This window comes from Otolemur garnettii, unplaced genomic scaffold, assembly GCF_000181295.1.
Source record: "Otolemur garnettii isolate 467f Iridium unplaced genomic scaffold, OtoGar3 scaffold00115, whole genome shotgun sequence".
Classification (NCBI taxonomy): domain Eukaryota; kingdom Metazoa; phylum Chordata; class Mammalia; order Primates; family Galagidae; genus Otolemur; species Otolemur garnettii.
The window spans coordinates 456,756-469,569 of NW_003852510.1; the positions used below are offsets into that span (position 1 = coordinate 456,756).

Genomic DNA, 12,814 nt, shown 5'->3' on the forward strand with positions numbered 1-12,814 from the left:
AATTGTTGCTAGACTTAATTGTTGAGATCACTGGCTTTATCCTTCTACCTTACGTATGTTTGGATTGTCAAATTTTTTTTAACAACGTAGATAGCTTTTCTATTTAGAAAAAATTAAAAATAGGGGCAGTGCCTGTGGCTCAAAAAGGTAGGGCGCCAGTCCCATATGCTGGAGGTGGCGGATTCAAACCCAGCCCTGGCCAAAAATGGCCAAAAAATAATAATAATAATAATTAAAAATAATTATTTTTTTTAATTATTTGCTTAGATAAGTCCCTAATATACACACACACACATATATAAAATATGCCTCAACCACACATCATTTTAGTAGCTGCATAGTATGGCTAGCTATGTCACAATTTGTTTAAATAATTTCTCTGTTTCTAGGCTGTTCCAAAATTTTTGCTACTTTAAACAGAACTTAAATGGAAGTCTTTGTGGCTAAATATTTTCACACAGTTTTTGGTTATTTCCTTAGAATAATTTCCTAGAAGTGAAACTGCAGGCCCAAAATGTGGGCACAATTAAGGACGTTGGGCCCTATAAAGTCCATATTGCAAAACCATCCCATTAAAAGTTGGTGCCAATTTACTTTCCCAGCTGTAGGAGTAGCCTTTTCTCTTCACCCAACCCTGAATATTATCAACTTTGCCAGTTTTTACCAGTTTGGTAAGAAAAATAATCCCGTCATCATTATTTTATCTGTATTTCTTTAATGACAAAGATAGCATCATTCCTGTTCACTTTTTGGTTACTTATTATTATTGTGGGTCCTGCTTGTTGATATCTCTTGCCCACTTTTTCTACTAGAATCTTTTTCTTTCTGAATTGTAAGAGTTTTTATACAATAGCCAGGTGCAGTGGCTCACTTCTATAATCCTAACACTCTGGGAGGCTGAGGCAGATGGATTGCCTGAGCTCAGTTCGAGACCAGCCTGAGTGAAAGTGAGACCCTATCTCTAAAATACCCAGACGTTGTGGTGGGCATCTGAAGTTCTAGCTGCTTGCGAGGCTGAGAGAAGAGAGTCACTTGAGCCAAGAGTTTGAGGTTGCTGTGAGCTATGATATCATAGCACCCTATGGGGGGGGTAGAGAAAGACTATCTCAAAAACAGAACAAAACAAAACCCAGAGTTCTTATACAAGATTAGCTCTTTGTCATTAAAGCTAATACGTGTCCTTTGCTTTTGCAGGATTTGGGGGTAGGGTGCGGCAGGGCTGATTTTAGTTTTGTTTTTTAGAAACGAGATCCCACAGTGTTGCCCAGGCTGGCATACAGTGGCTATTCACAGGTATGATCATAATACACCATGGCCTCAAACTCTTGGGCTCAAGGGATCCTCCTGCCTCAGCCTCTGCAGTAGCTGGTACTACAGGCATGTTCCACCATGCCCAGCTTTGTTTTAAGTTTTGTTTAAGAGGTTATGTTCAGAAATTTTAAATTTATATATATTTCCTGACAATAAAATGTATTTAGAACTCCAAATAACTGACTTATAAATGGACTTCTGAAACATTGCCAGTTGTGTGTATATGGCCTTCTACATAGTTACTAAACTCCTAGAAGGCAGAAGTCAGGACATTGTTTTGATCCTCCCATAGCAGTCAGCATGCAGTCCACAATACAGCAGAGCTCAAAAATGTCTAGGCTGCAAATAAACTGTCTCTGGGGATTTGCTTTGAAGCAATGCAATTTGGGAGATGAAAATGGGGTAAGATGAAACAGAACTGGCCACATGTCCGTCACTGTAGAAGCTAGGTGATGGGTACAGGGTACACTGTCATTTCTACTTTTTTGTATTGTTTGAAATTTCCATAATCAACATATTGGACTTATTTCAAATGTTTAATTGATTGGTCAACATCAGAGAAAGAACTTCCTGGATAAGAATGGTAATGAAAATGGATTACATATGTAAGCATGAAGGCCACTTCTGTAGTCCTCAAAATTTAAAAGCACAGAGCTCAAGATTAGGTAGGTTTGAATATAAATCTTTCTTAGGTTAGTGAACTATTCAACTCCTTCAAAACTCAGTTCTCCTTTGTAAACAAAGGTATTAATACCTATCTCAAAAGGTTTTAGCAAAGATTAATGAGGATAAAACTCGATGCCCAGAACCTAGGAGCACTCAGTAAAGAGTCAATTTCATTATCATTCAGTGTTGCACGTGCTTCCCAAGCTCCAGCCAACACCGTCTGATGCTAACAATCCCACGTCCCCTTACTATGACTGATGTTTCAGTTAATCAGCTTGGGCACCAGACAATTGCCTGGCAGAAGACTTGATAGAACAGACGTCAAGAATGATGCTCCCAATACCCAGAAGAGAAAATAAATTAGACCATAACCAAGGACAAAGCCTATACCTCCCACCCTTACTCAACAGATCACCAAACATGCTTAATTTCACCTCCAAATGATATAACAAGAAACAAGAGTGACAAAGAAGTCCTTAGAACAGTGGTTCAAACTCTGACCAACGACTGGCATCACCCAGGGAGCTTAAAAAAATACAATGTCTGGGTCCCACTCCCACAGTTTGATTTAATGCTCTGGAATGTGGGTTGGGAATTGAGACTTTTAAAAATCAAATGCACAGCATTGCTGTAGAAAAAGAGCCAGTCACATGTGTGAGCTGGATCCAGAGGAGTTAGGAGTCCCATCACTGCACCCGTAAATTTCCAGAGAGGGTTACTGTGTAATATTCACAGGGCTAAAATATGTTAGTAACATCAGGATGTGTGCCTATCAATATTCTAAAGAATATTAAAGCAATATATACTGTCTCTGGGTTTTGGTCTTGAAAAAAAAAAAGCCCAGCTAAGTGGTGGTACAGGTTGAGAGAAGGAGAAAAACATCCATCCTGGCTTCTTGGCAGCTGTCACTGTGACTGAAGCACACTCAAAAAGGCAGCCTCATTTTGTGAAGTTATTGCAGTGTCTTTGATCAGGGGAAAAGCACATCGATTTCAATCACTTGAGCCGGGATGGGCCCGCTGTCTGGCTGTCTGGCTGCCCACCACAGTGAGCCAGCCTCGCCTCGAGCCTACAGACACATGGCAGTGCTTAGCATGTCAAACAAATGAGCGGGTTCTTTACTGTCTACACAACCTTTGCTGAACTTTGGGGGCCCTCTCTCTTAGCAATTCAGCCTGGACTAATCGGAAAGTTCCTTTTCCCCAGCAAACACCACCTGGTCTGGTTTGGCCTCGCCAAAACAAAAGCTGGTCAACAGGCTGTCTGTCACGAGGCAGCAAACACTTCAGAATCAGGAGGGCAGGGGTCAACTGTCCTCATAAGCCACACATCCAAGATTGCACAAGCCTAGAGAAGGGAAAACCCACGTCACAGACTCTGCCCTCCTCTGTTACCTTCACTCTGCCCCAGCCCCACTGCAGTCTGAGAGAGGTCTCATTTTCTCCCCCAAGACGCCAATTCACAGAAATGAGGTTTCAAATACATACAAAGATCACTTCCATTCTTCTTACTAGAATAGTAAAAAAAATAAAAGAGTTCATCAATTTTCAGACATGAGGAGTTTCGCATTTAAAAGGTTTGTTTTTTCCTTAAGTGGCATCAACCATAAGATCTTAGGAAGATTTGAGTGGTAGGGGAATAATGATGATAAGTAATGAAATAGCATTTACGTGTTCCAAGTTTTTTCCATGTGTTAATTAATTTAATCCTCATCTCAACCTTAGGAGAGAAGCCATGTGATAACTAATAATAGTAATATATAATAATTATTATTATAACACACTATAATAATGGATTTATCAATCTCCAGTTTTCAGATGAGGAAGCTGTGACCTGGAGAAGCTTGGAATTTGCCTGAGATGGGGGCTGGACTACAGATCCAGGCAGCCCAGCTCCAGAAGCAGAGCTGACCACAGCACCAGACTGCCTCATGGAGAGCCCTGGAGTCAGGGGTTTGAACCAGCTTTGCTACTCCACATCCCACTACTGTTGCATCATCTGTAAACAGGGATGAGGTGAGGCCAAGAGGAGAAAACAGATAGAAGGCACCACTCCCAGGGCCGGCAGCTAAGGTCAGTTTAACCTAACGGCTCTCAGGCCTGGCTGCACGTGTGAATCAACTGGGAAAGTTTAAAACTCTTATGTCCGATTCCTCCATCCCTCTGCATTTCTGCCCCAACAGGCAGTCAGTCTCAAAAAAGTAATCCCCTGTCACCCACCCAGAAATAAAACCTGAAACCCTCAAACCAAAGGCCGGCCAACAGCCCTTGACCCATCCGGTCAGAATTACAGGGAAGGTTTGAAACCACTGAAGCCTCTGCCCCAGCTTTAAGACAGCAGGATTCCCCCCAGATGCTGCTCGATTAAACAACAGAAGTCACGGTCCCCCGGTACTTGGCTAAGTTCACCCCTGTCCAGCAACCTTCCCCTCTCTCATCACCAGGGGACCTCCACCCAGTGGGCACATCCCTCACAGAGCTCCTGCCCCCCAGGGCTACCTCCTGCCTCAGCCACAGCCCTGTGTGGGAGGGACTGCCAGGGGGTCCCTAAGGAGCATCTTACCATCCCACCACTGCCTGGGTTTTAGAAATTGTCTGTGCCAACATCAACACAGTCAGCATTCCTTTCACACAAAGCACTACCCAGAAGATCATACAGGATGAGAGATGGGACTGCCTGAAAGAGGTCTTAAAATCTGAGTGTTTGCACACCCATGCATGCCTATGTGCACACACACACTCACTCCAAGAATCATAGCACACTTTGTGCTCAAAGAGGGCTCTGCTTCGTTCACGACTGGAGGTAGGAAGCAGGGAGTACAGAGGGGCACTAATAAACAGTGGAGGCAATGCGGGGTTGCCTGTGGAAACTGGCAGGAATAAGAAAAAATAATCAGCCTGCATTTGACAGAAGAGCAAAGTGCAGGTCTACCCCTGCGAGGAGAGGGCCGGCAGGGAGGATGGACCAGCGATGCCAGTTTCCTGGCTCGGGCTCCCATGCCTCTTTTCAAGACCCACTGCCAGTTGGCAAGAGGTGGTATGGAGGGCCCGGGAGGGGGAGGGAGCACAGAGGGGAGCTGAAGAGCCTCTCACTCAGCAGTTTCCCAGAAGAAGGCGCCAAGCGGCCCTCACACTCTCGGACACCTCCCCTCTGCCCGCACCCAGGAAAATTGTCTGAGGCCTCACCTGGGTAAAGGAGCCATCTTCGCTGCACTCCGGGACAAATACAGCCTCCTGAGGCTTCTTGGCTTGCTCCAGGGCTTGAGCCCGCTCCAAGCGGCACTTGCTCTGGCCAGCATCTAGAAGGAGAGAGGAGTATATTCCACATTTCACGTGGATTCCATGCTGGAACCATGAGGCAAAAAGGTTGCCCTGAGCAGAAAGGCTGAGAGAACGCAGTGGTCTGTCTGACAGCAAGAGGGTGGTGGCTAGGGACTGTCACTCAGCCCATCTTCTTTATAATCTCATTCTTAGAAAAGTGGGGAGTGGAGGCTTCACATGTATACATAGTACCAGGTTCTGCCTGTCTTTTCTCCCAAGTACCCCTACCCTCACCCAGAGGAAAAAAGTTTCACTTCCATTATTTTTCACCTGGCTTATGCCAAAACTAGTAAGTCCAAGGGGCTCAAAGATATTTTATGGTACAAGAATAGCAAACATTTTCTTTAGAAAATCACAGGTCTAGGGCAGCCTGCTTAGCCTCCTGCCACTCCTATGATGGCTCTAAGCAGTCCAGGGTCACAAACTCAAATATCTACAAGATTCAGGAAGGCAACATAAATTAGAGAAATGAGCCAGACATGAGAGGAATGGCACTCAGTTCTTTTTTTATTATTATTATGAAATCATAAACACATAGATCTCATATACATTAATGCATTTATGGGGTACAATGTGCTGATTTCATATGGAATTAGGAGCATTTACATCACACTGGTTAATATATATCTCGTCTCATTTACCTAATTATTCTGGTAAGACATTTATACTCTATACTTAATAGATCCGACATGTACCCTTCTTGCATTATGCATCATAGGTGTGATTCTGAGGGACTATAGGGCAGCAGTTCTCAACCTGTGGGTGGCGACAGGGTGCGGCATTAGGAGGGTTGAGAATCACGGCTACAGGGAGTGCTGAGGACTGTGGCAAATAGAGAACAGGCTCCCCTTTCAGGCAGGTAGCTCTAGCCAAGTGCTACTTTGCAGGAACACAGACCTAACATTATCAGAGCTTCCAATTTTGAAAGAAAAGTACAAAAAGCCAAATTTTTATGTTGAATCTCCCAATTTTTAAATGTTGCCCCAAATGTTTTTAAACATGTAAGCAGAACAAACAAAACATATTCATCAGCCAGCAAGCTGGAATCCCTATTCGGAAGGCAGCAATAATGTCTTGCCATTTAAGTATCTGCATTAAAAGAAAAGAAAAAGAAAAAGCCCTAGGCAGATAGCAGCACAACTCTCTAAGTCCTAGCCTAGTGATAGTATCCGGAAGACAGAAAAGTGCTTGTCCCTTCAAGTAGACCAGTTCTCCCTCCCTAAACCCAAGCAGAAGAGACAGAGATAGGATAGCAAACCAAATGGACAGACTTGTTCCAAGTCCTGCTGGAGAGCGCACAGACGCCCAGGTGCCTCTCCTTGGCCAGGCAGAGACATACACTCACCTTTGCATCTACCTCGGTGGACCACACCCAGGGTCAGGTCTCGGCACTTTGCTCGCTGGAACTCACACATGGACTCGTAGGACCTGCCGTCTGAGGCACAGATGGGTTTTGGTTGAGTCCTGGAGCAGTGGAGGTTGCACTGAGGGTCACGGTCACTTATTAGAAACTAGATTGGAAAAAAAGTGAAAGAGTATAGAAGTTACTTTTGCAAGAAAAGTGAGGACTGGTGTCATAGAAGATAATTTTTCCATGGACTGGGGGAGGGAGGATGATTTCAGGATGATTCATCTCTGTCTCACATTATCAGGCATTAGACTTTCCTAAGGAGCCTGCAACCTAGATCCCTCATGTGCACAACTTACAGTAGGGTATGGGCTATGAGAACCTAATGCCACTGATGATCTGACAGGAGGCAGAGCTCAGGCAATGATGCAAGTGAGGGGGAGTGGCTATAGATACAGATGAAGCCTTGTTCCATCACCCATTGCTCACCTCCTGCTGTGGGGACATGTTCCCAACAGGCGACAGACCTAAACCTGGGGCTGGGGACCACAGACTTAATAGTACTAGTTTTCCCTTAGGAAGAAAATCCCAAATAAGCCCAAAGTTGTAAATCCCCGGAAATGAGGGGAAGTGAGCAGCCACAAAGTCTAACCAAGGAAGGCATCCTCTTTACATCATAAAAACAACATTGTCTAATGATTACAGACACCGTGCCAAGTAATTCACATGTAGGATCTCAGTCCTCACAACAATCCTATGAAATAGGAACTCTATTTTGTAGATAAAGAAATGGGAGTCCAGAGAGATAACTTGCCCAATGTTGCATAACTTGCCCAGTGCTAGAGGCAGATTTTGAACCTAGATCTGCTTGAAATAAAAGCAAGACTTTAACCATCAATGCAGATGGACGAGTACTTCTTCAAATCAGGAACTCACTATAAATCTCCAAAGTCCATCTTTGTAAAGTTTTATTTGGATAGCATTGAGCCTCACATGTATCACCCTTCAATTTCTGCCTGACAGAATACAGGTTAAGTGATATTCTATAGGAAAGGAATTTCCTGATTGTAAAAATAGCAAAAATAATTAGCTTGGGGAATGCTGGGTGAACAGATTTCCTTGGTGCAGGACTTCTCAGACAACTATGAAACATTCTTATGCATTATGAACTTTCAAGAGGTACAGCAAATTAAAGGTAGCTACAAATTATTTGCTACCCCTCCCATTGAGCTATGGAACCTAATCTCATCCCCCTTAAATTTTGACTGGCTGGCCTCAGAAACTTGCCTGATGGAGAAAATTCTGTGGAAGTGATGTTTTGGGATTTCTGACTATCATACAAATCATTGCAGCTCCCTCCTGGGCTTCTTGCAATTCTCACTCTCAAGAAAACCAGCCACTATGTAAGAAGCATAACAACCCTGAGACCACCATACTTTGAGGAAGCCCAAGTTAGCATGTGTCAAAACCATATGGAGAAAGAAGTGTCCAACCAGCCCAGGCACAGAGATATGTGAGTGAAGAAGCCTTCCAATGAGTCTAGCCCCATCTGTCATCTGATCGCAACTTACAAAGATGAAAATAAGTAAGCCGGACCTTTGAGCAACATGGGTTTGAACTGCATGGCTCCACTTACACATGCATTTTTTTTCAACCAAATGTAGATGGAATACATTCATCATGGGTAGCAAAACCCTTGTGTATGGAAAGCCAACTTTTTGTATACTTGAGTTTAGCAGAGCCAACTGCAAAACTTGAATAGTCAGAGATTTTGGCATACTCAGAGGTCCTGGAATCAATCCCCTACATAACTGAGGGTCAACTGTAATTGCATGACAGACTCCAAGCAAGAACCACCCAGCCAAGCCCAGTTAACCTACAGAACTGTGAGAAATAAGAATACCTTGTTGTAAGTGGTTAAGTTGTGTGATCATTTGTTATTGGCAATCAATAACCAGATCAAGGAGCACACCTTATGAAGTATCTCTCAAAGCTTATCTCCCATTTGACCATGAGCACCTTTATCAGTGAAACTCCTGCTAACAACTACAGAATACAGTTGGAAAACAATAATTGGGCCATTGTAATCCATGAGCTTCTGTTCCATAACTCATACTAGAGCATATGGGCCTTGAGAGCTGGATCCACTCTCACCCCCTCCCATACGGCAGAGCCCTGGGCACAATGCAGGATCTTTAGCAGCAAGGGCTGAGGGAATGAACATCCTGTGATAATGCAGGCCAAGGTCAGGAGCACACATCTGGCCATCAGTGATGCTAGAATTGACTATATAATCCCACAAAGCTCACAGAGGTTTGGGGAAGGTGTGACTATAAGCTCCATCTCAGATGTGTTTGCAGGCCTATTGTGTGAAGCAAATAGATGAGAATTGTTGAAGATAGTACCACACCCTTCCAGGGAGTACTGGAAACACACACCCCACACTGGCCAAACTCCAAGAGAGCCTAAGTCTGTCCATGAATACACAGACCACAGGCCAGCCATAAAACCAGTCCTTCCTGCCACCCTGACCTCATGCCTGGCTGCTGGCTGCTTAGCACGGAGAAGAGCAGCTGAGAACCAAAACCACTACACAGGTCTAGTCGGTATAGACAAGGCAACTCAGCCATCTCACAGGTTAAGCCTGAGTCCAGCCAAAAGCCCAAAGGGAACTATATTGAGCACAGTATTTGGTAGAGTCTAAGTGCTCAGGGTAAAAATAAATAACATATAAGTCATATCCAGAGGAAAGCCCACTGCCTCCCAGGCTGCCATAGAGGAGGGATAAGTTGATGGGGACAGTAAGAGTGAACAGGGTCATCTACAGTCAACCCCCTCACAAGACCCCTGGTCTCAGCTTCCTCAGGTTGCCCCTTTAGTGGTGTCCACTGCCCTTGAGAACCTTCGCAAAGTCGCCCAAGCCAGGCAGTATCTGTTCCAACCCCCACCCGCACCTGCTACCTTGTCTCTGTTCTCAATCCCCATCCCCCTCCTCACTGCTGTGGGGACACAATGGCCTGCTCTCTACCCCAAATGAGCTACCTTTCCCCTGCCTCCAGGCCTTAGGCACGCCACTCCTTCTCCACTCCCTCCCACCCTGCTGTGGTCTTCCGCTCACTCCATCTCTTCTGGGAGGTATTCCTGACTGTCATTTCCCCTGAAATGAGCTCTCACACTTCACTTTCCTATCATGGCTCTTAACAATTTGTGATGATGAATTTATTTGTGCTGCTTGATTAACAATGGAAAGCCAACTTTTTGTATACATGAGTTTAGTAGGGCCAACTGCAGAACTTGAATAGGCAGAGTTCTATTTAACTGAGTTTCCATATTACACAACCATATTTAACATTATTATTTTGTTTTTATTGTCCTTTGGTTAGGAAGAAGGAAGGAAATCTATGTTCTATGAAGTTCTATGTTCTATGAAGAAACCCCAACTCAGTTCTATGAAGACAAGGATAATGTCTATTTTGCCGCTCTAGTTTGCCCCTGCCCAGCACCTCACACAGTGCTGGGGCACTCCGTTATTGTGGGATGAATGCACCCCTGTAGAGGCATTTTCCACATGGCGTTACCTTAAAACCTGCTGGTGTAGCATAGCAGACCTGGCCTCCCATGCCCCTGCCAGCCCCGGCATCCCTGGGGTCACACTGAGCCTTGCCTTCTCCTGCCAGGTCCCTATGAAGTCAGAGGTCAGCAGCAGCAGACGCAGCCCAGCCTTCCCTGCCCTCAGGCCACATCAGAACAAGATCTCTTATCAGGAGCATCCTGCAGTGGGCCTGAGTCCCAGCAGCAGGATGTCTTATCTAGGTATTCAGCATCTGGTGTCCGGCACACACAGTAGGCTCTTGGTAAACAATGTTTTACTTTGTGGAGTCATTTTTGACCAGTCATTTTGGTCAGTGTGTCTGTTTGCAGTGTTGCTCTGTAAGCATGAAAGGCAGTGGTTAGAAGCACGGCCGTGAATCCAGGGGATGGGTGTCACTCCCAGTTCCGAAACGTAATGCTGTTTAAGCTTGGGAAAGTTGCCTAACTTCTCTGGGCTTTAGTTTTCTCATCTATGAAATAAGAATAGTTGCAACGTACTTTGTGCCTCTTAGTGTTGTGTGAAGATTAAATTAGTTAACATATCCTAAGTCATGTATAAGTTCTTGTTCATCTTTTTGCTTTGGAATTTAATAGGGGAAGGGATTTTGTTTTTAAGAGAACACACAGTAAAAAAGAGGGGGAGAGAATATAAAGTTTCTTTGAAAACCCACTGAGGCTGCCTTGTTGTCTACTCTGCAGTTCACAGGAATGGAACTACAGTCCATAAATTCGGTGTGAAAATGGGTTGCTCTGTGACAACTCCACAGCATTTATGCCAGAGACCAGCTTAGAACAAGAGGAACAGTCTGTCTGCAAACAGGTTAAAGAGCTTCAGAAGCCCCACCTATCCCAGCACACACACGGAGAACATTCTCAGCTTCAGAGCAGCTCCCAAAAGATTCCTGTCAAAAAGTGCCAGTCCCAGTTCCTGGGGCCAAGCAAAAAGTACAGCAATGTACAGGGTGGCCATTGCTGAAGATCATCTTCAGTTGACTGTGAGGTCTTGTTTGTATCTGTTTTAAAAACTGCATATTTGCGATTGTTTGAAAAACGAAAAAGTCCATAAGATGGAGCATAAACAGAATGACTACACCCTGATAGCATCACCCCAAGTGCCAGGGCCCCACAGGGATTATTTTGCATCCACAGATGCTGAGGACAAGGTAGACCTCCGGCTTGTTCATCCATCCATTCATCTACTCCGTACGCAGTAAGTGAGCACCGACAGTGAGCCCAGAACTCCCCAGACAGAGAAAGCAACACACAACCAACACAGTCCCTGCCCTCAGGAAGCTTATACTGTAAGGTAGAGACAACAAGCAAGCTGACACTTAACCACACAGAGACACTGAGGTAGGGATACTGAGAGAGGACTTAATCCCAGGGACTCCAGAATGCTCCAAAGCCACACTGTCCAACAGAACTTCCCACGATGATGGAAATGTTCTATGTCTGTGCCATCCAATATAGCAGCCACAAACCACATGTGGCTCTCAAACACTAAAATGCAACTAATGTAACTGGGGAATGAAATATTTAGTTGTGTTTAATTTTAGTTAATTTAAATTTAAATGACCACTTGTGGCCAGTGGCTGCCATATGCAACAGTCCAGCTACAAAGCAAACAAACCAACAAGAGAGGGGAGGAGAGTCCTCAACTGAGTTTTTCCTAGTTGAGTCAGGCTAAGACTGATTGGCCTAAAGTGGGGGGAAAAAGTCAATCCTGAGAATAATTTCTATGTTTTAAAGTTAGACAGTAAATCATTTCATTGCTTGTGGGTCAACAGCCAGGATATCCCAAGAGTCTGTCACAGTCCACCTGAAGTCACGAAGGTGGCTTTTTCCTCTCTTCTTGCCAGAGACAGGAGTCCAGACTAGCAGTCCCCAGCACCAGCCTGTGGTCTATGTCAGTTCCCTCGGCACACAGACAAACCTCAAAGAGTCTGAGTCACCCTACTGGGACTGTCTGTTGTGGGCACAAGAGCAACCATGGTTGGTGGAAATTTTCAGTGTTGGGTAGGGGCAAGCTGTCTCCCCAACAAGCCAAACACTGAGCCATTTCCCTATAGTAGAAAAATGGTATTTTTATAAAAATCCTCACATAGATTTCCTTCCTTCTTCCTAACCAAAGGACAATAAAAACAAAATAATAATGTTAAATATGATTGTGTAATACGGAAACCAAACAAAAAGGGGGCTGGGATAATTGTGCATTTGCAGTTCTCTCCCACCCTCTCTCCTTGGGGAGTAGATGACTCCAAATGTTTTGTGTTTTCGTTTCACATTTGTAAAGTAGGACAGGCACTTAAAATACATACAAACAACTTATCCTTCCTATTGGAAAAGTAAGCTACTGGCTAGGGGCCGTCTTTGCCATGCAGGAGATCAGGGTAGATGAAACCAGTGTTAGAGCAACCATCTCTTCTGTCTGAAATGCACACACACTGATCCTTGCCCTTCTGTCTCCAGCAAAGTAGAATGCAAACCCTGCCTCAGCTCTTTCTCAGGGAGACCACCCCACTACCACAAGCTGTGTTAGGTTTGACTGACTGCCAAGTTTCCATGACAATGTAGGGAG

At 44.6% G+C, this 12,814-nt stretch overlaps 1 protein-coding gene across 2 annotated transcripts in view; it reads right to left on the minus strand.

Annotated features, from left to right (window-relative positions):
• The window catches only part of SMOC1 (SPARC related modular calcium binding 1), a 153,514-nt gene that overhangs the window by 66,762 nt on the left and 73,938 nt on the right, over positions 1-12,814 (minus strand). For both annotated transcript variants that reach the window (XM_003797357.3, XM_012809878.2), the window contains exons 2-3: positions 6,643-6,808; positions 5,163-5,275 (exon numbers count right to left, since the gene is read on the minus strand). In XM_003797357.3, coding sequence (XP_003797405.1) covers positions 5,163-5,275; positions 6,643-6,808 — 279 coding nt within the window. The remainder of the gene's footprint in view (positions 1-5,162; positions 5,276-6,642; positions 6,809-12,814) is intronic.